The 27,902-nt window shown below is 46.5% G+C and overlaps 1 protein-coding gene across 1 annotated transcript in view; it reads left to right on the top strand.

The window, feature by feature from the left end:
• Positions 1 to 26,886, top strand: part of IGSF21 (immunoglobin superfamily member 21) — a 467,300-nt gene extending 440,414 nt beyond the window's left edge. The window contains exons 6-9 of the mRNA XM_089660114.1: positions 8,341 to 8,426; positions 15,546 to 15,738; positions 23,004 to 23,042; positions 26,029 to 26,886. Coding sequence (XP_089516240.1) covers positions 8,341 to 8,426; positions 15,546 to 15,738; positions 23,004 to 23,042; positions 26,029 to 26,105 — 395 coding nt within the window. The 3' untranslated portion in view covers positions 26,106 to 26,886. The remainder of the gene's footprint in view (positions 1 to 8,340; positions 8,427 to 15,545; positions 15,739 to 23,003; positions 23,043 to 26,028) is intronic.
• Positions 26,887 to 27,902: the final 1,016 nt, after the last annotated feature.

The following is a 27,902-nucleotide window of genomic DNA, read 5'->3' as shown; positions in this document are numbered from 1 at the left end:
AGGGACTGATGGTTGTATTATTGATCTTGATGGAGAAGTCAGAGGAGGGGGCACGGGATGGGGGGAATACGAAGAGCTCAGTTTTGGAAAGATGGAGTTTGAGGAAGTGGAGTGAGATCCATATCGATATGTCGCTTAGTAGGTTAGTAATGCGAGAGGAGACTGAAGGGGTGAGGTAAGGAGGAGACTGAAGGGGTGAGGTGAGGAGGAGACTGAAGGGGTGAGGTGAGGAGGAGAAAGATAGACTCTTATTGAGTTGTAGGCAAGAATTCCAAAGGGCTCTGCTATTACTGACCCCCCCGATAATACAAAGCTGGAATTCATATACCACCTTCTCCCTTAGACAAAGACACAAAAGTATAACCAGAGAAGTGGAAGCGAGTGTTAAAAGAAAAAATACATTGTTACTTTATTAATTAGAAAAACAGTAATGGAAGCATTGTTAAAAATAAAACGTAGAAGAGAAGGAAGACAGCAGTAGGTCTGGACGGGCAAGTGGTCCCCAGCTGCTCTCATGCTAATGGAGTTTCATGGTGGTGAAGGTCCTCTGTTAATTACAGGTTGGAATACTTGCCCCTCTTTTTCCTCAGCAGAATTCACATAGTGTCTATCTATTTGTAGAGATCAGCGGTTAACTGCGTGGGCCTCCAAATAGAATGGGCTGTGTACTGCTAGTCTGACGTATATGGCGCACAAATGAGCGTGCTAGATATTCATGTTATTCCCATGTGAAGACTGCATGTTGTGCAGTACCTTGAAAAAGTATCCATATCTTTTTGAAATTCTGCACATTTTGTCATGTTACAACCAAAAACATACATGTATTTTGTTGGGATTTTATGTGATCGACCAGGGATGTCAAACTTCATTTCATGGTGGGCCACATCAGCATTATGGTTGCCATCAAAGGACCAGTTGTATCTGTAAGACTAGATGTCCAGAGCACCCGACCCCATTACATCAGATGTGAAGAATCTCACACCCTCCCTAACATTACCATGCACCCTCTTTGGGGGCAAAGCTGGAAAGCAGAAAGTGCAGAGTCTGGAGGAGGACATGAGGAAGAGTAAAATGAGTTACCAGAGTCTGCTGAATGCTGAGACCAGGGGAGGCAGAGATGAGGGGGTGCTGCAGCTGCACTGAGAGGTGCAGGATTTGGCAGAGGAGATCTATTCTCCTCTCTGCTGCCAACTGCTGAGACAAGGTGGGGGCAGAGACAAGGGGGTACCTGTAGGAGAGGTGTAAGGGCCACATGAAATGGCCTGGAGGGCCCGATTCGGCCTGCAGGCCTTGTGTTTGACACCTGTGTAATAGATTAACACAAAGTGACACATAATTGTGACGTGGGAGGAAAATGATAAATGGCTTTAAATTTTTTTTACAAATATCTGAAAAGTGTGGCGGCATTTGTATTCTCCACCCCGGAGTCAATACTTTGTAGGACCCCCTTTCGCTGCAATTCCCGCTGCAAATATTTTTGGGGATGTCTCTACCAGCTTTGCACATCTAGAGAGGGACATTTTTGGCCATTCATCATTGCAGAATCGCTCAAGCTCTGTCAGATTGGATGGAGAGCGTCTGGGAACAGCAATTTTCAAGTCTTACCACAGATTCTCCATTGTATTTAGGTCTGGCCACAGATTCTCCATTGTATTTAGGTCTGGCCACAGATTCTCCATTGTATTTAGGTCTGGACTGTGACTGGGCCATTCTAACACATGAAGATGCTTTGATCTAAACCATTCCATTGTAGCTCTGGCTGGATGTTTAGGGTCGTTGTCTTGCTGGAAGGTGAACCTCCGCCCCGGTCTCAAGTCTCAAGAAGTTTCTTCTAAGATTGCCCTGTATTTGGCTCCATCCATCTTCCCATTATTCGTTACTTTGACACCAGTTGTGGGGCACTACTCCTCCACAGACACCAATGATGGGGCACTATTACGCACATCAATGATGGTGCACTATTTCTTCTTTTCGCACCAATATGGGGCACTATTCTTCCCAATGATGAAGCACTATTCCCCCCACTGATAACAAAAATGGGGCACTATTCCTCCCACTAAAACCAAAGATGGGGCATTGTTTACTCCCTTTTCTACTTCCACTAGCCACACTCCCAACACTTCTAATGTCGGTGAGGGAGAGTAAACTGGTTATGTGAATCATATATAGCCAACTTGTTTAGAGGGTGAAAGAATCGTTACAGAACGTACTAAGGGACCTGATTTAAGGCCTGATGAAGACTAGCATCTCCTGGCTGCCTATAGTGCCATCAGGAGATGCTAGTCTTCATCAAGCCTTAAACCAGGTCCATGCTGTGGGGATTCTATTAACATTGACTGCTCAAGCCCTAAAGAAGGGAAAGTCTTTTTTCCCAAAACATGTTGGATATACAGCATATGATGCTCTTGACCATTAAATGTTTGAAAAAGTCTTTCAAGTGAGATGAAAATTTGGACCATAAATGAGGGAAAATCCAAAATTATGTCACCACAAGTATAATTAAATCTTCCAATGGGGATACTTGTTCCGGTGACAATTGCACATTAGACTTCCCCCTACTTTGGAGAGATTTCCTCTTACTTGTGTCTACAGGACAGGACATTAAAGGAAATCTCACCAATTGGACAAGAAAATGAGACGGGGTTTTCTTTTTTCCCTTCTCTATCCAAAACAAAACACTTTAGCTTTAGATACTGGCCATAACACCACTTTCTTGCAGCCTTGTAAGCACATTTTAGTCTGCCAAGAGCTGAACATAGATCTTTAAGAGCCTCAGAATTGACGCTTTGTAAAAATGTGCCAAACACGGCGTTCCTCAGACTAGACTTTACAGGTGAAGAATAAAAAATACATTTGTTTGCTGGGTTTTGGAGGTACCACTTTATTTTTTCCAAAGCAACTTGTGCCGATACGAAGACACATAGGAGACGATACGCAGTTGTAGCAGGTTCTCACTATGGGGGAGATTTACTAAAACTGGATGCTTTAATGTATGGATGCCTTCACTGAGAGGGTCCATATGCATTTGATACCTACATAGGAGTTAATCTACAGCTCTGCATAGAAACCGAACAGCTTCCAGGTTTTATTGCCAAAGCTTCATTGAACAAGCTGAAGCTAGAAGCTGATTGGCTCCCATGCACACTCCAGTTTTAGTAAATCAACCTCAATGTATGCACCTAATGTATGGATACCTTCACTGAGAGCGGGAAGGTCCATACACATTTAAGCATTCAGTTACAGTGTTTTCTGAAAACATTGGGCCTGTGTGCAAGATCATAAGTTGGGCACTCCTGGAGGAAGAAAAAAAAGCATGCCATGACTTAAAGAATGTAGAGTGCAGCGGTTCAGTATAAGTGATGCAAAGGTTCAACAGTAAATGACACAGAGTCCAAAGTTCAGTAATAAGTGATGCAGAGGTCAGGAGTAATGCAATGTTCAGGGGTCAGTAGCAAATGAAGCTGAGTTTAAGGGGTGATGCGAAAGTGACACAGGGATCAGTAGTGATGCAGAGTTCAGGGGTCAGGAGTAAGTGACACAAAGAGTTCAGGGCTCAGGAGTGAGGCAGGGGTCAGGAGTAAGTGATGCAGGGGTCAGAAGTAAGAGACACAGAGTTCGGGGGTCAGGAGTAAGTGGTGCAGGGTTCAGTAGTGACGCAGAGTTCAGGGATCAGGAGTAACTGACGCAGGGGTGAGGAGTAATTGATGCAGGGGTCAGGAGTAAGTGACGCAGTGGTCAGTAGCGATGCAGGGTTTCACTGGGTCAGGAGTAAGTGACACAGAGGTCAGGAGTAAGTAACACAGAGGTCAGGAGTAAGTGACGCAGGGGTCATTAGCGATGCAGGGCTCAGGGGGTCAGAAGTGACACAGAGTTTAGGGGTCAGGAGTAAGTGACGCAGGGGTCAGTAGCGATGCTGTGTTTCACTGGGTCAGGAGTGACGCAGGGATCAGTAGCGATTCAGGGTTTCACTGGGTCAGGAGTAAGTGACACAGAGTTCAGGGGTCTGGAGTGATGCAGGGGTCAGTAGCAATGCAGGGTTCAGGGGGTCAGAAATAAGTGACAACAGAGTTCAGGGGTCCGGAGTAAGTGACGCAGGGGTCAGTAGCAATGCAGGGTTCAGGGGTCAGGAGTGACGCAGGGGTCAGTAGTGATGCGGTGTTTCACTGGGTCAGGAGTAAATGATGCAGGGGTCAGTAGCGATGCAGTGTTTCACTGGGTCAGGAGTGACACAGAGTTCAGGGGTCCGGAGTAAGTGACGCAGGGGTCAGTAGCGATGCAGGGTTCAGGGGGTCAAATATAAATGACAACAGAGTTCAGGGGTCAGTAGCGATGCAGGGTTTCACTGGATCAGGAGTGACACAGAGTTCAGTGGTCAATAGTAAGTGGTCCTCTGTTCCTGAATTCATCCACTCAGCCTTCCCCTGCACAACCTACCATTCTCCCTGGACTGTGGTTCCCTCTGTCCGCAGCACTGGCTGTCTTGCTCCTTTTCTCCGGGGCCAGTAGGGATGTGAGTAGCCTAAGTAGTGGCCAATCACGGTCCTTCTGCCCCTGGATAAAGGAACCAGCACTGCTCTCCTCCCAAATGAGCTCAGGCACGTCCAGGCATGAGCCTGAGGCCCACTAGAGCTATCCAGCTGGGAGGTTGTCAAAGCAGACCACTAACCGTAGGTGGTGGAGTCATTCTCAGCCATGAAGCCGCACATTTGCAAGGGGCATGCTGTGGGGCAGGGAATGCCTCCGCTGCTTATGATTGACTGTTGAGTTTGACGGTTTCCTGGCAGGATAGCTTGGGCTGGATCGGACTATGTCCAAGCTCATCCCTGGTCCCCATACACACTGGATGGATCTTTGCTCCAGCTGTGAATGGCAATCATAGTATAGCAAAGACACGGAACAGCTTTTCCCCATTGCTGAGCAACAAGTGAGTGCACGGTGCCCAACCGCATGCATTGCGCCCACGGAGGATGCCATTGGTTAATGCACATTAAATGTGTACTATGGCATATGTTAATATTTAGGTCCATTCATTGTGAATGGGCTGCCAACTCACCATAATGAGTGTGTACACATGGTGTACTGGAGTATGTTGGGTTCTACTGAAGAATGCATTGGCGACGCCATTCCCAATACTTGGTACCACACCACCCATAGAACAGGTGCATTGCCATGTGTTGCAGCAGGGCGAATTAACACACAATACACAAGAGTGAATGGGCCCTCCATGTATGGGACTTATGGAACAGACCGCAGATGGATGTTGCCTCTGTTCCTGTGTGGTCAGCTTGGCTGTGCATGTTCCAGAATGGTACAGCAGACGGCGGTTCAAGCATTCATCTGGTCTCTCGGGTAATTTGCAGGATTTATTGCCAGTCTCAGAGGTTAAACCAGCATTGTCATATTAATATTTAAAGCCAGCTAGAGCCATATTGTAGTAATTACCAGAGCAATGACCCTGCAGGTGTCCTGATCATTCTGAGTTGGCTGTTACTGTCCTCTGTGCTATCATTCTGATTACTCAGGAGGAGTTTACTTCTCATCAATGTAACGCATTAGTCCAGTGGGCCGCCAGCTCGCCCCAGGCACAGCAGAAGTCGTCTGTAATTAGTGCTGAACATGTTAAAACAACAACAGTCTGCTTTCCTAAAGCTGTCCACAGGCTGCCTGGAAGTGTCTTGATAAAAGCAAGGAGCATTTGTTACCATCATTGGACTGTGAAGGATGTTTTAGAGACCAATGAAGAGTGTCTGGGGGCATTTCCCACATGTCCAGGTGATCGGCCCCATCCACCTACGTCCTTGTGGATGAGAGGTGTGGCCGGTCCCGCCATTCATTATATTCTTGGGTCACAGAGGATCCATCTGTGGCAAGTCAGCCATTGGGTTATTGTAACCTATTGAAGTGTTGGCCAAGCCAAGAAATAGAAAGGCTTAAAAACTCCCACCAGGAGATTTACCTTCACGTCCTGCTCACAACGGTTTCAAAAAATGAGGGAAAGTCAGGTTTAGGGACACAAATGGAATTAGACATCTGGTTGTAGCTTTCTCCTACTCAGCTAAAGGAAGGTTGTTTTTGGGGTCTGCATTGCAGGTGGAGATTTCCCTTCAATTCCTGGGGTTCTAATCCTTCCCCACTCTATCCACAGTCTATAATGTTTGGCTGGATATACAATATAATGAATACATTTCCACCTTTGGGTCCTCACAGATCCCTGTAGACACCCCCTGGTGGACTCGTAGCAGGAAACTGGGAGCACACAGAGGGCTGTGTAGCAAGGCAGAATTGGGATCACTACTTGAAGCTAGGATCCCTTTGGACGTGCTTTGTAGTCCAGCAAGGCAGAACTGGGATCACCATAGGAAGCTAGGATCCCTTTGGACGTGCTCTGTAGCCCAGCAAGGCAGAATTGGGATCACTGCTTGAAGCTAGGATCACTATAGGAGGCTAGGCGCTTACTGGATGTGCTCTGTAGCCCAGCAAGGCAGAACTGGAATCAGCATAGGAAGCTAGAAATCCACTGGATGTGTTCTGCAGTTTAACAAGGTAGAACTGGTGTCACCATAGGCAACTAGGTGCTCACTGGATGTGCTCTATAGTCCAGCAAGGCAGAACAGGGATCACTACAAAAGGCTAGGAGCCCACTGGATGTGCTCTGTAGTCCAGCAAAGCAGAACTGGGATCACCATAGGAAACTAGGTGCTCACTGGATGTGCTCTATAGTCCAGCAAGGCAAAACAAGAATCACTACAAAGGGCTAGGAGCCCGCTGGATGTGCTCTGTAGTCCAACAAGGCAGAACTGGTGTCACCATAGGAAACTAGGTGCTCACTGGATGTGCTCTATAGTCCAGCAAGGCAGAACTGGAATCACTACAGAAAGTTAGGAGCCCACTGGATGTGCTCTGGAATCACCATAGGAAACTAGGTGCTCAATGGATGTGCACTGTAGTCCAGCAAGGCAGAACTGGTGTCACCATAGGAAACTAGGTGCTCACTGGATGTGTTCTATAGTCCAGCAAGGGAAAACAAGAATCACTACAAAGGTCTAGGAGCCCAATGGATGAGCTTTGTAGTCCAGCAAGGCAGAACTGGTGTCACCATAGGAAACTGCGTTCACTGAATGTGCTCTATAGTCCAGCAAGGCAAAACAAGCATCACTACAAAGGTCTAGGAGCCCAATGGATGAGCTTTGTAGTCCAGCAAGGCAGAACTGGGATCACCATAGGAAGCTAGATGCTTACTGGACATGCTCTGTAGTCCAGCAAGCCAGGATTGTGCCCACTTCTAACAGATTAACATTCATTTTTGTACTTGAAACATTTTTTAAAGAGACGCAACTGGGAGAAATAAGTGTGTTGCAGATGTACTGAATTTTTGTAAATTATTCTGACTATTCTGCCCAGGTGGTCATTGCGCATTTATTTACAATCCTCCCCGCATAATTTCCAAGGAGGTGGGGCAACAATTGGGATTAAAATCCTAAGGAAGATCCTAAACCTTCTTAACCCAAAACTACAAAAAAAAAAAAAAAGTTAATTGGGCTTTAAATTAACAAAGAGCAATGCAGTAGAATGCAGGCGTCCTGCTCATTCCATCAAACTCCATGCAGTCAGTCATCGGTGTCTCAGGAGTGCGTAGTGAGATTAATATGAGACTATAATTGGATAGTACAAATATGTACAATCGCCAGAGAGGCAACATTTAATTATGCCTAGTCTTATGTTGTTCATTAAACGTGAGTCATAAATGGCTAGTTTATAAAAACCTGGTGGTCGGCGGAGGCGCTCGGCGCAGGACAGCGCCAGCTGCAGTAAACGGCCGTCTGGGGTACTTTGTTTTCAGGTTTAGTTTCCGTCCCTCGGTAGAAAAGCCATTCCTGGCATCGACTTGTGTGTGTGTATACGAGGGAGTCAAACAGTGTCGTGACCTTGATCATGTCCTGATACCCAGAACGGTTAATTGGGACCAATTAGGCGAGAAATACAAAGTCTTCTGAAAGCAGAATTGTCAAGGAGGCGATATTTCATTCTTCCTGTGTGCGCGGTATTTTGCATATCACAGTGTGAGCTTTAATGATGTGCGCACGCCGAGGAAAACATTCAGCCGCATGGTAAATAATAAGAGGACACCAAAGTGGAACAAATAGCAAAGATAAGTGCTTGGCGTCCCTAATCATAAAATAATGGCCAGCTGTTTTGCACAATTGAATCTTTATTACTCGGTGGCGTCATTGGACATATTTCCCAAGATGTCCTCGTTTGTGTCTCTCTGGCCTGCTTAGGCTCTCTACCCCTCCGGTATGTAAAGTGGTGATTAAGAAGGTCTCTCTGTTTGTTTTGCAGCTGCTCCGAGAGGGCCCAAAATAACGATGACACCGACCAGGGCTCGTGTGGGGGACACAGTGCGCATGGTAGTGCAAGGCTTTCAGGTAAGCATCTCTGGAATTATTCAAAGTATTACTGAAATACTACTTTGTTTTATTTGGAGCCTACAGTGTGGTGTGCATAAGTAAAACACCAAAGAAGGACCATTCACTGACCCCCTGGGGTGCAAGACTCTTGAGGGTGGCAAGGCATGCTTAGGGACTCCCTAGAACAAGACAAATGTGAGGTCAACCTGGAGCAAGGCATGCTCAGGTCCACCTAAAACGAGGCTTGCTCAGGACCACCTAAAACGAGGCTCGCTCAGGACCACCTAGAACAAGGGACACGCCCAATCCCCCTAGAACATGACACTGTCAGGGATGCGGGTATGACCAGAAGTGTGTGGACTGACACAGGGAAACGCAGGCTTCAGATATAGTAAATAATATAATTTATTATGACTAACAATACAAACGCAGTGCAAAACTAAACATAACACAGTGCAAACAAACTGAACCAAACCTCCAACAGATAACAAACATACGATACAAGAGTAGTCAGGCAGGCCGGGTCGGTAGCAAACAGGCAAACGGCGTACCAGGAGCAGGCGGGAGAGTGGTCAGGACTAGCCGAGGTCAGTACAGGCAGAGTTCAGGCAGCGTCAGGACAGCAGTAACAGGATCAGGAAACCAGGGCCAAGCAAACAGTACAACAAGGCACTGACTGCAGGTCTGGCCATCCTTTAAATACACCACCTGCAATCAGCCCCAGGTGATGGCTAATTGCCGAAGTGAGCCTCTGGTTGTTGAGAGCACCCGCTGGCCAGCCCTGGTACTGCAGCCCACAAGGCAGGTGAGTCCCACCACTATTGGCAAGTCCATTCCTGACAGACATGCTCAAATCCACCTATTACAAGGCAAACGTGAAGTCAACTTAGAGGAAGGCACGCTCAGGTCCACCTAAAACGAGGCTTGCTCAGGACCACTGAAAACGAGGCTCGCTCAGGACTACCTAGAACAAGGCACACGGCCAATCTCCCTAGAACATGACACGCTCAAATCCACATTATACAAGGCAAACGTGAGGTCACCTTAGAGCAAGGCACGCTCAGATCCACCTAAAACAAGGCTCACTCGGGTCCACCGAAAACGAGGCGCGCTCAGGACCATTGAAAATGAGGCGCGCTCAGGACCACCGAAAACGAGGCACTCACCCAGATCCACCTAGGACAAGGCACGCCCGAGGTCCACCTAGGACAAGGCACGCCCGGGGTCCACCTAGGACAAGGCACGCCCGGGGTCCACCTAGGACAAGGCAGGCCCGGGGTCCACCTAGGACAAGGCACGCCCGGGGTCCACCTAGGACAAGGCACGCCCGGGGTCCACCTAGGACAAGGCACGCCCGGGGTCCACCTAGGACAAGGCACGCCCGGGGTCCACCTAGGACAAGGCACGCCCGGGGTCCACCTAGGACAAGGCACGCCCGGGGTCCACCTAGGACAAGGCACGCCCGGGGTCCACCTAGGACAAGGCACGCCCGAGGTCCACCTAGGACAAGGCACGCCCGAGGTCCACCTAGGACAAGGCACGCCCGAGGTCCACCTAGGACAAGGCACGCCCGAGGTCCACCTAGGACAAGGCACGCCCGAGGTCCACCTAGGACAAGGCACGCCCGAGGTCCACCTAGGACAAGGCACGCCCGAGGTCCACCTAGGACAAGGCATGCTCAGGTCCACCTAGGACAAGGCACCTAGATGGTCCCAATTCAGTGTTCTGGGAGTGGCAAACCCTGTTCCTCATGATCAACTAAAGCCAACCAATGAGTACTAGGTGAAGGGCTCTCCTGTATAGAGACCCCACCAAGGCAGGGAAGGACAAACATTAAGAACCACACATCGTCCCCCTAGACTTCAGGGTAGGCTTGACGACCTAAACTCTACGTGAAAATAAATTACTGCAAGACTACTACAGTAGTTAACATGGAGCCTGAACCCTTTATGTCCACTTCCTAATAGGTTTCTGCACCATTAAAGGCTTCTAGCCTTCCTCTCTGGAAGGAGTTTCAGGAGGTACGGTATATCTTTTTCTTTTTTTTACACTTGGGGTCCCAGTGACACCAGAACAAGAAATTGTGGAAGTGGTTGTCATAAACATGGGAACACATGGAGAATGATAACTTGGTCAGCAAAAACAGCCAGATGCTCTAAACCATCAACTGCTCCATCCACAATGTAATAAATATAGGTTGGAGGTTTAAAGTTGCTTCTTACGCCACAAGTGTGAGTCAGCGAGTGCACACTACTTTCTGTATGGATTTTACTCCGTGCCTTTTTTGGGGGTTTAAGAGGTAGGTAGTGGTTGATGGTAGCTGGACATGGATGTGAGCCCAACTGGCCTGTATTCAGCAACCAGGACAAACCTAAGACAGGAACCCACCCTAGAAAAGGACATTAACCCCAGTTAAGCAATCCAAAGATTATTGGTCAAAAAGCATCAAACAAAAAAATTCTTAGGAGTCCAAAGTCTTAATTTTTCAACTGGCTACAGGAAGCAGGGCAAAAGACACCCAATACATTTCGGGGGCCACACAATCCTCCTTCATCAGGGCTGGGTGAAGCGGCAGAAGGGTTAATGGATTTGCCAATTCTACTGTGAACACGAAATAATGTTTATAACCTCCTCTGCCTGCAGGTCAGTCTACTTAGAAGTAATTTTGAGTCCATTTAACATTCTTCCATTTTACCCCACCCTGATGAAGGGTTATTGTGTGCCCCCCCAAAATGCATTTACTGTCTTTTGTCATCAGTTGGACAATAAAGACTTTGGACTCCTAAGGGATTCATTTGGTGCCATCCTTAACCTATTTTACTTTGGCGTGGTCACACAGCCTCTGTACTAATAAAAAGCATCTCACAAAATAGACAGTTAGGGGTCAAACATTGGGGCTTCTAGTTTGTCAGTAAGCATTTTCTGTAATGACTCCTATGGGCTTTATTTGTGAGGGCTGCACTAAACGTAATGCAAAAGCGAGCATAACTTTTTTTATTAACTTACATGCAGTAAGTTGTTCAAGTAATTCTTCTTCTTTTAGATTTCATTAAATAATGGATTCCATGCAGAAGTAATGTGCTGTCACGGAGTTCTTGATGAAGGAAAGATGAAGACTCTCCAACATCCACAGAAGACTAAAGAATATTTATGGAGATGACACCATTGACAAGACATTGCTCTTCCCAAAGGTGGCATCTTCATAAATATTCTGTAGCCTTCTGTAGATGTGGGACAACCTCCACCCCTCCTTCATCAAGAACTCAATGACTGCTTGGAATCCATTATTTACCTTCCATGATGAAGAAAAAGAGTTATTCTACCAACATATGACATTTAAATGACTGTATGCAAGAGATGAAACCATTGCCAAGACATTGCACTTCTCAAAGGTGGCATCTTCATAAACATTCTGTAGCCTTCTGTAGATGTTGGACAGCCTCCACCCCTCCATCAAGAACTCAAAGACTGCTTGGAACCCATTATTTACCTTCAAAGGTGAAGAAGAGTTACTCTACCAACAGGTGACATTTAAATGACTTACTGTATGCAAGAGATGAAACCTTTGCCAAGACATTTCTCTTCATAAACATTCTGTAGCCTTCTGTAGATGTTGGGCAGCCTCCACCCCTCCTTCGTCAAGAACTCAATGACAACACATTGCTTCAGTAGCCTTCTGTGGATGTGGGATAGCCTTCACCCCTCCTTCATCAGGAACCCATTATTTACCTTCAATGATGAAGACAAAGAGTTACTCTACCAAGAGGTGACATTTAAAGGACTTACTGTATGCAAGAGATGAAACCTTTGCCAAGACATTTCTCTTCATAAACATTCTGTAGCCTTCTGTAGATGTTGGGCAGCCTCCACCCCTCCTTCGTCAAGAACTCAATGACAACACATTGCTTCAGTAGCCTTCTGTGGATGTGGGATAGCCTTCACCCCTCCTTCATCAGGAACCCATTATTTACCTTCAATGATGAAGACAAAGAGTTACTCTACCAAGAGGTGACATTTAAAGGACTTACTGTATGCAAGAGATGAAACCTTTGCCAAGACATTGCTCTTTATAAACATTCTGTAGCCTTCTGTAGATGTTGGGCAGCCTCCACGCCTCCATCAGGAACTCAATGACTGCTTGGAACCCATTATTTACCTTCAATGATGAAGAAGAAGAGTTACTCTACCAAGAGGTGACATTTAAAGGACTTGCTGTATACAAGAGATGAAACCATTGCTCTTCTCAAAGGCGGCATCTTCATAAACTTTCTGTAGATGTTAGCCTCCACCCCTCCTTTGTCAAGAACTCAATGACAGCACATTGCTTCAGTAGCCTTCTATAAATGGACAGCCTCTACCCCTCCTTCGTCAAGAACTCAAAGACTACTTGGAACCCATTATTTACCTTCAATGATGAAGAAGATTTACTCTACCAACAGGTGACATTTAAATGACTTACTGTATGCAAGAGATGAAACCTTTGCAAAGACATTGCTCTTCATAAACATTCTGTAGCCTTCTGTAGATGTTGGACAGCCTCTTCCCCTCCTTCGTCAAGAACTCAATGACAGCATATTGCTTCAGTAGCCTTCTGTGGATGTTGGACAGGCTCCACCCCTCCTTCGTCAAGAACTCAATGACAGCATATTGCTTCAGTAGCCTTCTGTGGATGTTGGACAGGCTCCACCCCTCCTTCGTCAAGAACTCAATGACAGCATATTGCTTCAGTAGCCTTCTGTTGATGTGGGACAGGCTCCACCCCTCCTTCGTCAAGAACTCAATGACAGCACATTGCTTCAGTAGCCTTCTGTTGATGTGGGACAGGCTCCACCCCTCCTTCGTCAAGAACTCAATGACAGCATATTGCTTCAGTAGCCTTCTGTGGATGTTGGACAGGCTCCACCCCTCCTTCGTCAAGAACTCAATGACAGCATATTGCTTCAGTAGCCTTCTGTTGATGTGGGACAGGCTCCACCCCTCCTTCGTCAAGAACTCAATGACAGCACATTGCTTCAGTAGCCTTCTGTTGATGTGGGACAGGCTCCACCCCTCCTTCGTCAAGAACTCAATGACAGCTTAGAATTCATTTTTTTACCTTCAATAACAAAGAAGAAAAGTTACTCTACCAACATGTGACATTGAAATTAATTTAATAAAGTTATGCCCACTTTTGCATTACCTTTGATACAGCTATCATATTAAATGGTCTAAAAAGGGAAATCTTCGACTTGTCCATAGCAATCATTTTCTTTTCTTCAGCTTTCTGTATTAAAAAGTCTGAGACCTACATACCGTGGCTGACTTAGTCATGCAGATAAAATTGCCAGGGATTATTTACCAAGAGGAGCAATCAGTCTCTAGCAGATGGTGGAAATGGCTCCCCTATGGTGTAAGCTACACAGTAACACGCAGCAACTAATCGCATAAGTGCAGCGTTGGGTGCCATGCGGGATGAAGTACCATAACCTGTGTACATGTGGCCTACACCAGAAGGAGTCATTTATTCCATCTTTTAGTGATCAATCCCTACTAGAGGATAATCACAGTTTTTAGTAATATGATAGAGCTTCTGAAGAGTGACTGTCTATGTTATTTACATTTTATTTAGGCGGCACAAATTATGTGCTGAACCTTAAAATGTTACTTAACCCACAACAGTAAAATCAGTCTGTAGATGCAGTAAAGTGTGCTTTTTATACTCACTGTGGAACCTAAGGTGTTAATCCTCCACATTGTGTAAAAAGGCTGTTTGATCCTGTCTTCTCTGATCCTCTACTTTTTTTTTTTTACTCTCCCCAAGCCTTATGCTGATAGTGCAGAGCTTTAGGAGTCATTCTGCACATGCTCAGCTTTGTGTGTATTGCTAGAGTTTTTTTTTTTCTTTGCATGTGATCAGCACAGGGCCAATCAGAATTGTCCAGAGTCAGGGGTTATGCAGCCTCATAGGACAATCAGAGGAAAATGAAAAATCCTATAAGCTTTAACCAGTGCTCAGCTGGACACTGATAGCAGTCACAAGACTGCTATATACTGCTGATGAGAAAAGGTATTTCGCTGTTTATATTTACTAAAATAATTGCATTTCCATGTTCTGTGTACTGAGAGCAGATATAGTGAATGCGGGGTCCGGGGAGAGCGGATATAGTGTGTGCGGGGTCCGGGGAGAGCGGATATAGTGAATGCGGGGTCCGGGGAGAGCGGATATAGTGTGTGCGGGGTCCGGGGAGAGCGGATATGGTGTGTGCGGGGTCCGGGGAGAGTGGAAATGGTGAGTGCGGGGTCCGGGGGGAGCGGATATGGTGAGTGCGGGGTCCGGGGGGAGCGGATACGGTGAACGCCGGGTCCGGGGGGAGCGGATACGGTGAACGCCGGGTCCGGGGGGAGCGGATACGGTGAACGCCGGGTCCGGGGGAGAGCGGATACGGTGAACGCCGGGTCCGGGGGAGAGCGGATACGGTGAACGCCGGGTCCGGGGGAGAGCGGATACGGTGAACGCCGGGTCCGGGGGAGAGCGGATACGGTGAACGCCGGGTCCGGGGGAGAGCGGATACGGTGAACGCCGGGTCCGGGGGGAGAGCGGATACGGTGAACGCCGGGTCCGGGGGGAGAGCGGATACGGTGAACGCCGGGTCCGGGGGGAGAGCGGATACGGTGAACGCCGGGTCCGGGGGGAGAGCGGATACGGTGAACGCCGGGTCCGGGGGGAGAGCGGATACGGTGAACGCCGGGTCCGGGGGGAGAGCGGATACGGTGAACGCCGGGTCCGGGGGGAGAGCGGATACGGTGAACGCCGGGTCCGGGGGGAGAGCGGATACGGTGAACGCCGGGTCCGGGGGGAGAGCGGATACGGTGAACGCCGGGTCCGGGGGGAGAGCGGATACGGTGAACGCCGGGTCCGGGGGGAGAGCGGATACGGTGAACGCCGGGTCCGGGGGGAGAGCGGATACGGTGAACGCCGGGTCCGGGGAGAGGGGATACAGGGAACGCGGGGTCTGGGGAGAGGGGATATAGGGAATGCGGGGTCCTGGGTTTAGTAACACTTTAATAGTCAGCAAAGTTTCTCAGCCATAAAAAGTCTGATGTATGTGTTACTCTTGCAAACAATGACCCACCTTTCCCCCCCATTGCTGTGTGCAGAATGAAGTCTTTCCTGAGCCCCTCTTTACATGGACGAGGGTCGGCGGGAGACTGCTGGATGGGAGCTCAGAGCATGATGGGAAGGAGCTGGTCCTGGAACGGGTCCCTGCTGAACTAAACGGATCTATGTACCGCTGCACAGCTCAGAATCCGCTGGGCTCTACAGACACACATACCAGATTAATAGTATTTGGTGAGTGGAAATTTCCATTTTATTTTTTGCAAGATTTGTGAATGTTTTAAAAAGCCCAAATCCATGAAAAAAAAACTCAGTAGTGCATTCATTATGGATTACTTCCCTTACTCCTTATTGTTCCTGCCAAACACATCTTCATAGCCCATCCTGTGGTGTCTTCACTGAAAGTCCCAGCATCTTCTATGAGGAATAGGGACTTCCTGCTCTGGGGGCCAGCCACTGTAGGTTACTTGTTTTCCTGTTGGGGACTTGCTGGGGACTTGCCCCCCTCAGCGCCCAGGTGTACGTCTTCTGAAACTAAGAGATCCTTGGTGCCACCGCCAATAGGTGGTGGCCACATCCAGCAGTATCCGTGTGGAAAGGGTTATGGTCAGGGCCTAAATCATGACTAGCGGAAAGGATACCTATTTTTTGATATCTTCAGTTTCATCACAAATTCAAAATACTGGAGGTTTCCTGCTCATATCGGGAACTTGGGTGAAGCCATGCCAATCATACCTTTATGTCCTCATGGTCCATTGTGCATCCAGTACTGCTGGGTGATGGATGCCAGGACAAGGGGTGGGTGGTAGGAGCCGCTGCCATGGGTGCAATGGTTTACTGTAGGGATGGGGGGGGCACCTTCCTTCTGTTACAAGGCTGACAGGAGTATTGATAGCAGCAGTGATTTTGACAAGCGAGTGACTGCTGGGCGTAGGTTAGCCTACGCTTGCACATCATGAATTGGGGGGGGCTGGGGTAGCAGCGCAGTTTGGTATCTTTGATCTTTTCCCTGGGCTCTGGATGACCTTGTTGTCCCGGCACTGACTGATGCAATGAGCTAGACCTTCTAAAAGGCAAATAGACTGTTCATTCACCTTGCAAGGGAAATTGCGCTTTGCAAGGGAATTATCCCTAGAGCTTACTGAACAAGCTAAAGCTCTGTTAACTTCCATCCTCCAATCATGTCCAAGCAAAAATGCTTTTTTTTTTTTTATGTTTCCCTCGCAGTTGATTGGGTATTCTTTGCAGAGTGAAAATCCCACCACATTCTCAAAGCTTTCTTTGCAAAGTGGCCAGCCTATTTGCCTTTAATAAACCAACCCCATAGAATATATAATTCCAATAATTACAAACCAATATCAGATCACAACGTTTGTGCCTATCCATAAAAACCCACCTATAATTTTGATTCCAGACATTTGGATTTGTGATTTAAGAGGACAATGTTGCACTTCTCAATTCAGTTGGGCCTTTAGGCTAGGTTCACATTTGTGGGGCTCTGGGAGCAGCATTTTGCGCAGGCACAAGAGCCCATTCATTTGAATGGGCTGCTGTGTAAACGCAGAGAAAAGGACCCTGCACCTTTTCCGAAAACACGGCCTTCCTGGATCCACCACCCAGTGCGGGAAGCCGTGGTGTGGTTTTTAGTGCATGGTGTGCCATTAGGATTAATGGCACCCCCCTCATCTCCTAAACTGCTGTGGGAATAGGTGCAACCAAGGGCGCATGCGTTCCATGTATGGCAGCCCATTGTTTACCAACACAGAAAGAGTCCCTGACCCCTATCCAGAAACACACTGCACCGAACCACATGCTACTGCTGCACCATGCTATTTGGCACACGTTAGCAGATGCATGGGGGTGCCATTAACGCTTAATGGCACTTTTGAGCATTTTCTAAAGGGAAGTGCTGTTCTGTGTATATCAGGAAAGCACACAATTTTTCATGCATTCTTGACACACAGTAGTGTGAACCTAGCCCTAAGCCAGCCATATACATGCATCAAAATTTATTTGGATCCATTGATCGACTTAGGACCAGCCTGTCGGATTTTTTGACATTTGAATGCTACCAGTGGCTATAGCCGCTAGCAGTAATCATTGTGATTTACCAGCCGAGAAGGAAACCCATACCCAACTCCCCCATGTTGGAAAAAAACACTGAACACAGTCAGGAAAGAAAATAGAGTAATCTATAGGCTGCTTTAGGTTCCCTCTCAATGGATATATTGTTTGCTTACAGCCCCTATAATTAGAAGTCATGCCCTTCATTGACATAGCTCGGTGTTGGAGAACAATACATTTTCTGTGCAGTGACAGGTTTCCTGGTGGGTGGATATGGAGATGTGACAAGAACCAGACAAAAGCAAAAAACGATTCTCTGCTCGCAGTGCGCGTATAGCAAATTTTCTGATGTCTCAGGGAATTACAACGGCATACTGGAGTTTTCTGACCTGTATCTCTGATCCATCTCCACTAAAACCATGACCAAGGAAAATCTGGCCAATAGACAGGCATAGATCCGGATCCCAGAGATACTCTACTCTATGCAAGTTCAACCATCTCGTTGACCGTGGAAACAGTCTGGGCTCTGATCTACAGATGTCTTCTGACCAGAGTTTTTCTTGGTCAAGGAGAGGGCTGATCTTGTATACAGTAGGGTATCTTTGGTCAGAATACACCCATAGTCCCGAGCCCAAAGATGCCCTACTTTATACAAGATCAGCCTTCTCCTTGACCAAGAAAAAGTCTGGTCAGAAGATACTTGTAGATCAGTGCCAAGACTTTTTCCACGGTCAAGGAGATGGTTAAACTTGCATAGAGTAGGGTATCTTTGGACTCAGGACTATGGGTGTCTTCTGACCAAAAATACCCTACTTTATACAAGACCAGCCCTCTCCTTGACTATGGAAAATTCTGAGCTTGGGTCTACAGGTGTCTTCTGACCAGACTTTTTCTTGGTCAAGGAGATGGCTGATTTTGTATAGAGTAGGATATCTTTGGGCTTGGGACTATGGGTGTCTTCTGACCAAAAATACCCTACTTTATACAAGATCAGCCCTCTCCTTGACCACAGAAAATTCTGTGCTCAGGTCTACAGGTGTCTTCTGACCAGACTTTTCCTTGGTCAAGGGGATGGCTGATCTTGTATAGAGTAGGGTAGCTTTGGTCAGAAGACACCATAGATTTGAGCTCAAAGATACTGTACTCTTTACAAGATCAGCCCTCTCCTTGACCACGGAAAATGCTGTGCTTAGGTCTACAGGTGTCTTCTGACCAGACTTTTCCTTGGTCAAGGGGATGGCTGATCTTGTATAGAGTAGGGTAGCTTTGGTCAGAAGACACCATAGATTTGAGCTCAAAGATACTGTACTCTTTACAAGATCAGCCCTCTCCTTGACCACGGAAAATGCTGTGCTTAGGTCTACAGGTGTCTTCTGACCAGACTTTTCCTTGGTCAAGGGGATGGCTGATCTTGTATAGAGTAGGGTAGCTTTGGTCAGAAGACACCATAGATTTGAGCTCAAAGATACTGTACTCTTTACAAAATCAGCCCTCTCCTTGACCACGGAAAATTCTGTGCTCAGGTCTACAGGTGTCTTCTGACCAGACTTTTCCTTGGTCAAGGGGATGGCTGATCTTTTATAGAGTACATGGGTCTATTGGTGTCTTCTTGCCAAAAACCCTATTCTATACAAGTACAACTATCTCCATAACCAAGGCAAAATCTGGTCAGAAGACACCTGTAGGCCCGAGCCCAAAGCGATCCTATGCAAGTTTAAACTTTCCCAAGTTTTCTGAAGGGTCACTGACCATGTCCTGGGTTTCTAATTATGAGCGGCAATGACAGTCCGTACGCTCTGTGCTACCCTGAGCACCGGATAAATCTCTCAGAAGTATCGTGTCAGTCTTACAATATATCACTATAGACAGGTCATTTCTGAAGCGAGAGAAGGATAACTTGCAAGTCAAACATCAAACTAATAAATAATCAGCCAAGGTAATCTGCCGGTCCGAATGTTGTGCTGGCACAAGGCTGTTCCGGGAGTTAAATGATAAAATATAGCCAGGTTTTCAGCAGGTGAGAGATAGCATTCCAATTATTAACAATGTCACATCAATATAGCTGGATAACCAGTGGAATGTACTGGGAGCTGAAGCCAGGTTTCATATGAACTGCCTGCTTTATATACTGTATAAACTCGCACTTATGCTTCGGAAACACAAAAGTTTTCAAAGCCTCCTCCGGCCGGGGCAGTATTTCTTCAACGTACATCAGCATGTTGGGGCTACTAAGGTTACATTCTAATATTCCCACCAAAAGCACACATTGGGGCCAAAGCTGACTGGCTCATTATTGTGGAAGGAAACCTGGAAAGAGGTCTAACTGACATATTAGTTCCATGTAGATTGTTGGCTTGGGTTCCTTGATTCAGTTCCCACCACATGTACAATCTACATGGAGGTAATAGGTTAGAGCTCTTTCCAGTTGTTCAGGTTTCCTTCCACAGTGGTAAGCCAATCAGCTTTGTCCTCAATGAGTGCCTTTGACTACCTCTTATGTAGACATAGCATACAGCTTTTAAGGTGACCGCCAACAGATTAGCTTTGTTGTTTTGGAGTCCTTGATTCAGTTCCCACCCCATGTACAAAGCTAATCTGTTGGCAGTCACCTTAAAGGTTGTATGCTACATCTTCATCAGAGGTAGTCAAAAGCACACTCTAGCAGGGCTGCTGTTAAAAACCACAGGGCCCCATACAGCCAACCAGACAGGGCCAACCACCAAAAAACAACAGTTGTCTATGCTTCAGTTATGAATGAACACAGTGATCAATACCGATCACACATTGTGTTCACGCAAGGAAAGGATGAGGCTGATAAATGTGACATACTTACCGGACCCTTCCCCCACTCTCCATCCTGAAGGATCCTATTGTGTGCTTGCAGTTGCCAGCGGGAAGGAGAGGAGGGAAACTGGCAGCACTGTGGGGGTGTGGATGGAAGGGGGGGACACCGGGAGGGTGATGGGGGCAATTACTGGAACCGATCCCCTGTATGGCTCTGTGCAGCAGCTTAAAGCCAGCAGGAGTGAGAGGAGGAGAAGACAGATTTCTGCTGCTGCAGAGAGAGCCATACAGGGGATTGGTTCCAGCAATTCCCCCCTCCGCCATGCTGATCACCCTCCCGGTCCACATCTGATTCAACCAGCTGCCTGGGCCCATACAGGAGGACTAGTGCTACCCCTTTATCCATGGCCCTGCATGCTGGTGCCAAAGTTGATTGGCTTATCATTGTGAAAGGAAACCTGAACACCTGGAAAGAGCCTAACATATCAACTGCATGTAGATTGTGCATGTGTTGGGAATTGAATGAAGGGCCCCAAAAGCCCCAAGACCACAAAGCTAATATGTTGGCCAGCACCTTAAAGGTTGTATGCTACATGTGCATAAGTGGTTGTAAGGGATAAATGCACTCTTAGACAAAGTGGACTTATCATTTTTGCACCCAACCATCCTTGGTTCCCATTTTAAAGTACCCCACCCTACCAGAAAATGCTCAGGATGCCAACCAATAAGTCTGTTGGATCGACTACATGGTTGGGAAAGCATACAACCAAAATGATTTAAGTAGACATTGTAACTTGACTGCTTTCTACTCCAGACATGTACACTTACCCAACAAAGCTCCATCGCAGCTGCCCAACAAGCAGGGTTTCTGGGTATGAGGGAGCATGTGACCTCCCTTGCGTGAAACTGCTCAGGCCTGAGCATCCCAATCGCTGTTATATGGGGGTCATATGATGTCATTTGAGGCCAAAGCTTAGACTGGAGGGGATACTGCAGAGAGGGCGTCACATTCTGTTCGATGGGTTGGGTGGGGATCATGGCCTATAAGCACACACTGTTAATTTGTCTTGGTGAACAATGTGACATTGTCTCTTCAAAGGCAAGTATAACCTTTTCAGTAGAATGGAGGTGAATGTACATCTACGTCTGGGAAGGGTGGGGTACTTTTGGTCCCGGGGAAAGGGGTTAAAGTGCACTTATCCTTAAAGCCCAACTCCAGGAAGCTTAATTATTCTCTGCAGTGGGGCTGTACAGGCCGTGCACATTAAAGGCTTAGCTTCCTCTCCAGTCGAAGGTTGAGTTTTTTCACTTGGTAACTTACCTCCATTACCCCAGGCAGAGGGTGGCGCCGCACTCACTGCAGTGGTGGATTGTTCCTCAGCATCATCACGTCCAATGCAGGGCTTTAGACTCTACTTTGGTCTTGATGATGTCAGAATCTCAAACCAATGGCGCACGAGAGAGAAGCTGCTGTGGGTAGCAATCCACCAGTTCAGAGGATGGGATAACTAGATCTTCTTTTCTATGCTTCCCTAGACCCAAACGAGCAATTAACCCAAGCAGTGCAGGTGCAGCCCCACTGCTGAAGATCATTTTTTAGCTTCTCAGAGTTGAGCTTTCAGCATCTATACAAAAATGGTAATGTAGTGTTCAGCAAAAGCTGTAATTTTAAGGCCTCATGCATACAAGATGTTTTTTCTCTATTTCCTACCCTGGATGCCTTTGCTCCAGGGGAGCAATAGGCATCATAAAAATTACCTAAAGCCAAATTTTGCAAAAACATTTAGGTGCATCAAGCGTTTGGGCGCTCATTCCTTTAGCCCAGGGATGTCCAAACTATGGCCCTCCAGGTGTTTAGGAACTGCAAGTCCCATGAGGCCTTGCAAGACTTTGACATCCACAGGCAAGACACCCAGAGGCAGAGGCATGATGGGACTGGTAGTACTTCAACAGCTGGAGGGCCATAGTTTGGACATCCCTGCTTTAGCCAGAAAATGTATTTATTCTGCCCATTGGAATGAACTCTCAATGCTTGGCATTTAGGCGTGATGGGCATTGTTTCTATCCAAATGCTCCTTGCCTGAATGCGCAACTGCTGGGGTTTTTCTACTTCTAAACTCCTAACATGGAGGGGTGTTTAGAGGTTGGAAAAAAAAAATGTCAAATGTCTCTAACAACATTTTTAACGCCCTGTTTGCATGAGGCCTAAATCCCCCAAGGCTTCATACTACAAAATCAATTGAGGAGCCACCTACATCCCAGTTCCCAGCTCCACATGCCTACAGCAGCCATTATTAGGGGGCCACTCCAGACCTTCAATTCTCCCATCATTCATTTTATAAAATGGAGACTACAGCTGAAGGGGGTGTGATTCCCTAATGGAAGCAGCAGGAGGCAGATCCGGGGACATTGGTCAGAGCCTGCTGTTGAAAAAAAATAACATAGCGGCGGGATAATGCAGTCCGCCCATTCCTCGACTGGTCTTGGCTCTTCACTAAATCATATACAGTGCAGGGGAGGGGACCCTTAGCCGTACATTTCATCAGCAAGTAGAACATGTTAACATGGAAGGGAAGGCAATGGACTACCTAATGAGTGACAGCGGGTGAAGATTTAACTTCGGTCTAACATTCTGTCTGTTTTCCTTGTAGAAAATCCCAATATTCCGAGGGGAACAGAAGATTCAAACGGTGAGTTGTTTAACATGTAAAGCAGACGGAGAATCAGCAAATGATGCTCCGAAGGAGACAGAAATAGATCACAGCCGGCTCCACTTTATCTGCCGCTTGTAGAGGCCAGAAATAAATTAATGACTGTTTCTATTAGCAACAGAATATAGATCAGAGAGCTGCCAGAGACAAATTGTGGCGAAGATAGGAGGCCATGTAAATGAAGTAGAATCCATAGGAAAACATTGCGGGAACACGCTGCCTCAACATCCGTGCCACACAATCATCTTATTTCTTATGTATCTCTTATTATTCCGGCCGCTGGGGAGTCAAATAAATCTGTTCGGATTCACACCAATTCTACATTTATTGAGAGAGCCGTCTGCACAAACCAATGTCAATATCCAACAAAGCGTAACAGACAATTAGGGATTCTCCTAAAATGCTTAATGATGAAAGTTAAAATAAATCTTAACAACCAAACGTAGTTCTGGCAGCTTTGTCATGTGTTGGTAAAACTGTCATCACACATCATCACAACTACTTAGCGCAGCCATTCCTCAACCTTTTTACCCCAGAGAAACCTTTAAAATAATTATCAGATCTTGGAGGAACCCTGATCAAACCAGTTCGTTGGTGGCCAGTGGGAAGAATGTCCCTTACATTGGTGGTCAGTGAGAAGAATGTCCCTTACATTGGGGGGGTCAGTGGGAAGAATGTCCCTTACATTGGGGGGGTCAGTGGGAAGAATGTCCCTTACATTGGAGGTCAGTGGGAAGAATACCCCTTACATTGGGGGCCAGTGGGAAGAGTGTCCCCTACATTGGGGGCCAGTGGGAAGAGTGTCCCTTACATTGGGGGCCAGTGGGAAGAATGTCCCTTACATTGGGGGCCAGTGGGAAGAATACCCCTTACATTGGTGGTCAGTGGGAAGAATGTCCCTTACATTGGGGGCCAGTGGGAAGAGTGTCCCCTACATTGGGGGCCAGTGGGAAGAGTGTCCCTTACATTGGGGGCCAGTGGGAAGAATGTCCCTTACATTGGGGGCCAGTGGGAAGAATACCCCTTACATTGGTGGTCAGTGGGAAGAATGTCCCTTACATTGGGGGCCAGTGGGAAGAATGTGCCTTACATTAGGGGTCAGTGGGAAGAATGTCCCTTACATTGGTGGTCAGTGGGAAGAATACCCCTTACATTGGGGGCCAGTGGGAAGAATGTCCCTTACATTGGTGGCCAGTGGGAAGAATACCCCTTACATTGGGGGCCAGTGGGAAGATTGTCCCATACATTGGTTGACCAGTGAGAATAATGTTTCTTGCATTGGTGGTCAGTGGGAAGAATATCTCTTACATTGGTTAGCCAGTGAGAAGAATGTCCCTTACATTGGGGGCCAGTGGGGAGAATGCCCCATTACATTGGCGGTCAGTGGGGAAGACTGTTCCAATGTTCAAAGGTATATTTAGCAATCACATGGAGTTCCCCTTTATTAAACAGGCAGATATAGAAATACAGACATTTCCTGTAGAATAAGACATCTTTCTATAAGACACTTTTTAAGTTTAGTATTCTTTTTTTTTCCCTGTAATTGCACTTGTGAGAAAGTTTCTGAAAATTACACCAATTAAAATATTCATCTCAGTAACATAATTTGTGAGAATTCTGCCGCATCAATTAGATGCTGGAATCGGTCATATGTGGAATAGAAGTATTTTAGCGCACGGAATCGTTATGTAACCGAGTCTAAGTATGGATGCGGCGTGTACACCTGCTAGGAGCCAAGAGACTGTGGTAGGCCGGCGTACCACATATGGTGTGAGATGAAGGACCATTTAATGCCATATAATAATTATCATGTTAAAGCAGCACTAAAAAAAAAAGCTCTTAGCTTTCTCCAAATTCTTTTTTTTTTTTTTTTTGCTGCTGTGATCCTGTTAGAGCAGTGATGGGCAACTTGAAGATAAAATTCCTCCAGTGTGGCCCCCAACACTTCCAGAGAGCTGCACAATAGCAGCAAATTGTCATGCATTGAGGTGCATTTGCATGAAGTGAAGCAGTCCATTCAAAATGAATGAGCTATAGGCAACTCAAAATCCAAAAACATGGTCTTATTTTTTAGTTTTATTAACCACCCCCCACTGGTGAGCATTGGTAGTGAGTTAAATCACCTTCCATTTGTGGTCAGTGGCAGGGAGTTAAATCACTTCCTATTGGTGGTCAGTGGCAGTCAGTTGGACCCCCACCCCATTGGTGGTCAATGGCAATGTGTTAAACCGCCTCCGATTGATGGTCAGTGGTACTGAGTTAACCTCCCACTGGTGGTCAGTGGCAGTGAGTTAAACCACTTCCCATTGGTGGTCAGTGGCGGTCAGTTGGACCACCCCCCCATTGGTGGTCAATGGCAATGTGTTAAACCGCCTCCCATTGATGGTCAGTGGCACTGAGTTAACCTCCCATTGGTGGTCAGTGGGTGATAACCTTGCCCACAGTGCAGTCTTTCTTTCAGTGCAAGATGCTGGTGTATAGACAGGATTCTAGCACTTGGCAATCCACTGCCACTCTAGCCTAACTGGTGCCCAATAGCTGACAACCTGCATGCAGAGGGCCAGTTAGGCTTCAGGGAGCTTGAGGGTGGCTATTTAGGCCCATAGCCACCTTCTGTTGCTCTCTCCTGAGATGGACTATGGACCATGTGATGTGTAGTATGCATAGAGCAGTGCACATGACTGTATTCCACCTTCATTGCTCATTCCAAATGGCAACGAGGGGCAAAAGACGAGGTTCTGAAACTCATGGAGGACATTACAAGGAGGCAAAAAAAACCACAAGAATCAATTCCATGAAAAATATATCACATGGTTATTAAGTCGTGGATGTGTATGGATGATTTCCAGAGAATACGGATATTTGTTTAGCATCACTTTAACATATATGCACTATGGTGAATGTGACTTTTTGGTGTCCACCTTGCCAAGTTGTGTCCTATCCTCTCTCTTTCCTCTCGTTCCAGGTTCTGTCCCGGTGTACAGCTACTCCAGACTCTTACTGGTGCTCATATTAATGACAGTGATCCTGGAACTCACGTGAAATTAGGATGCTTGCCTAACCCTCCCTTTCCCCCTTCCAAAAGACTCCACACAAAGCATTACACTTCAATTTTTATTTTCTATACTAGCTCCAGTCTTGTTATCGGTTGGTTTCTGTCTGTGTTTTAGCTTCCTTGAGCTGATAAATTAAAAAAAACAAAATCTCTCCTTATTAATATCTGTCGTTTTTTTAGTCCTGGATCATTGGGGATGTACACATTACGGTTTTCTGTGCGGGAACCGCGCCTAGAGATGGACCTCTGGTGACTGTGAGCAGAGTCCTGGTATTTTTTTTTAACATTGACCGTATGAAGTGGACCTCTTCCTGCAACTGTGAAGGTCTCCTGGTCATAGGGTCCTCAACAAAGGATACAGTCACCTAAATAGCTGTTCACAGATGGATTTCCACCACTGGAGCCCGTTGATGCACCACTATCAGCACCCCCTTGTGCACAGAGAGCATTTTCTTGTTTTATTGGCCCTCAACCTGACTTGGAATATTGTGATAAGGGAATATATGACTGTTATTGTACTGAAGACTGGAGAGAAGATGTAGCACGATAGGGAAAGTCGCCTCTCTTCCCTCTACGCCTATAGGCAATAGTAAATCCAACCCTGACTGCAAAGGAAAAAAAGTAGTGTGTGTGTACCTTCCAGATTCTCCCAATTGGGGTATGTGTACTCAAAGGGGTATTCCTGGACGGGTAGCAGTGATTACTTCTACCTGCTAAAGAAAATTCTAAATAAAAGTTTACCAAATAATAAATTTTATGTAAAAACAATTCAGACTATGTATTTCAGTTATTGATTGTAAGGCGATGATGTGCATCACAGGTCTGATGGCCTATTCACACTGCCTCCAGGTCTTATGTATGTTTTCTAGGCTCCTAATGCAAAGAACACAAGTAATAAAAGTGTAGAACCGGGACAAGGGAGGGGCAGAGGGACCAGCTGCCCTGGGACATTTATGCAAAGTATGCATGAACCCTAATAGAGGGGGAACCCTCCAATGGGGACACTAGTTCTGGTGATTCCCTCACTTTGGAGAGATTTCCTCTTACTTCTGGTTTTGGTTATGGGACCAGAAGTGGTGGGAAGTCCCTCCCAATGGTATGCAGAGGGTAAAACAAATACTTGATGGGGTTATAACCATTCCTTACTCTTTCCAAGATAAAAAAAAAAATGTTTTGCCTTTTGTTCTACTTTAACCCATCTCTCACATTTTATCCCCGAATCGAAATAATTTAACCTGTAAACCTTTTACTAAGGCCAGCCTAACCCCAAAAAACTAACATCACCTATTAGGTACTGGTCCAATACTTACCTTGTACTAAAAGTATCAGCACCCAAAGCTAACCTTCCCCAACCCCAAGACATTTCTGCATCCAAATAGTATCCAAAAAACAATGACATAAATGTAGGTTCGATTAATTAAAAAAGGATATGATGTCTACTTGAATTTTCCAGAATATAACTAAATGTTATAGGTTGCTATGGGCATCAGACCTACTTTTATGGTCTAAACACAGCAAGGTGTTTGATATACTTGATATATACTGTGTCTATTTCCAATATACACTCACCGGCCACTTTGATAGGTACACCTGTTCAGTTGCTTGGTAACACAAGTTTCTAATCAGCCAATCACATGGCAGCAACTCAATGAATTTCGCAACTAGACTTGGTGAAGACAACTTGCTTACGTTCAAAGCGAGCATCAGAAAGGGGATTTAAATGACTTTGAACTTGGAATGTTTGTAGGTGCCAGACGGGCTGGTCTGAGTATTTCAAAAACTGC

The sequence above is a fragment of the Staurois parvus genome, unplaced genomic scaffold (assembly GCF_062004578.1).
Source record: "Staurois parvus isolate SC_StPar_1 unplaced genomic scaffold, SC_StPar_1.0 ptg001206l, whole genome shotgun sequence".
Lineage (NCBI taxonomy): Eukaryota > Metazoa > Chordata > Amphibia > Anura > Ranidae > Staurois > Staurois parvus.
This window is presented reverse-complemented; position numbering and strand designations above follow the sequence as displayed.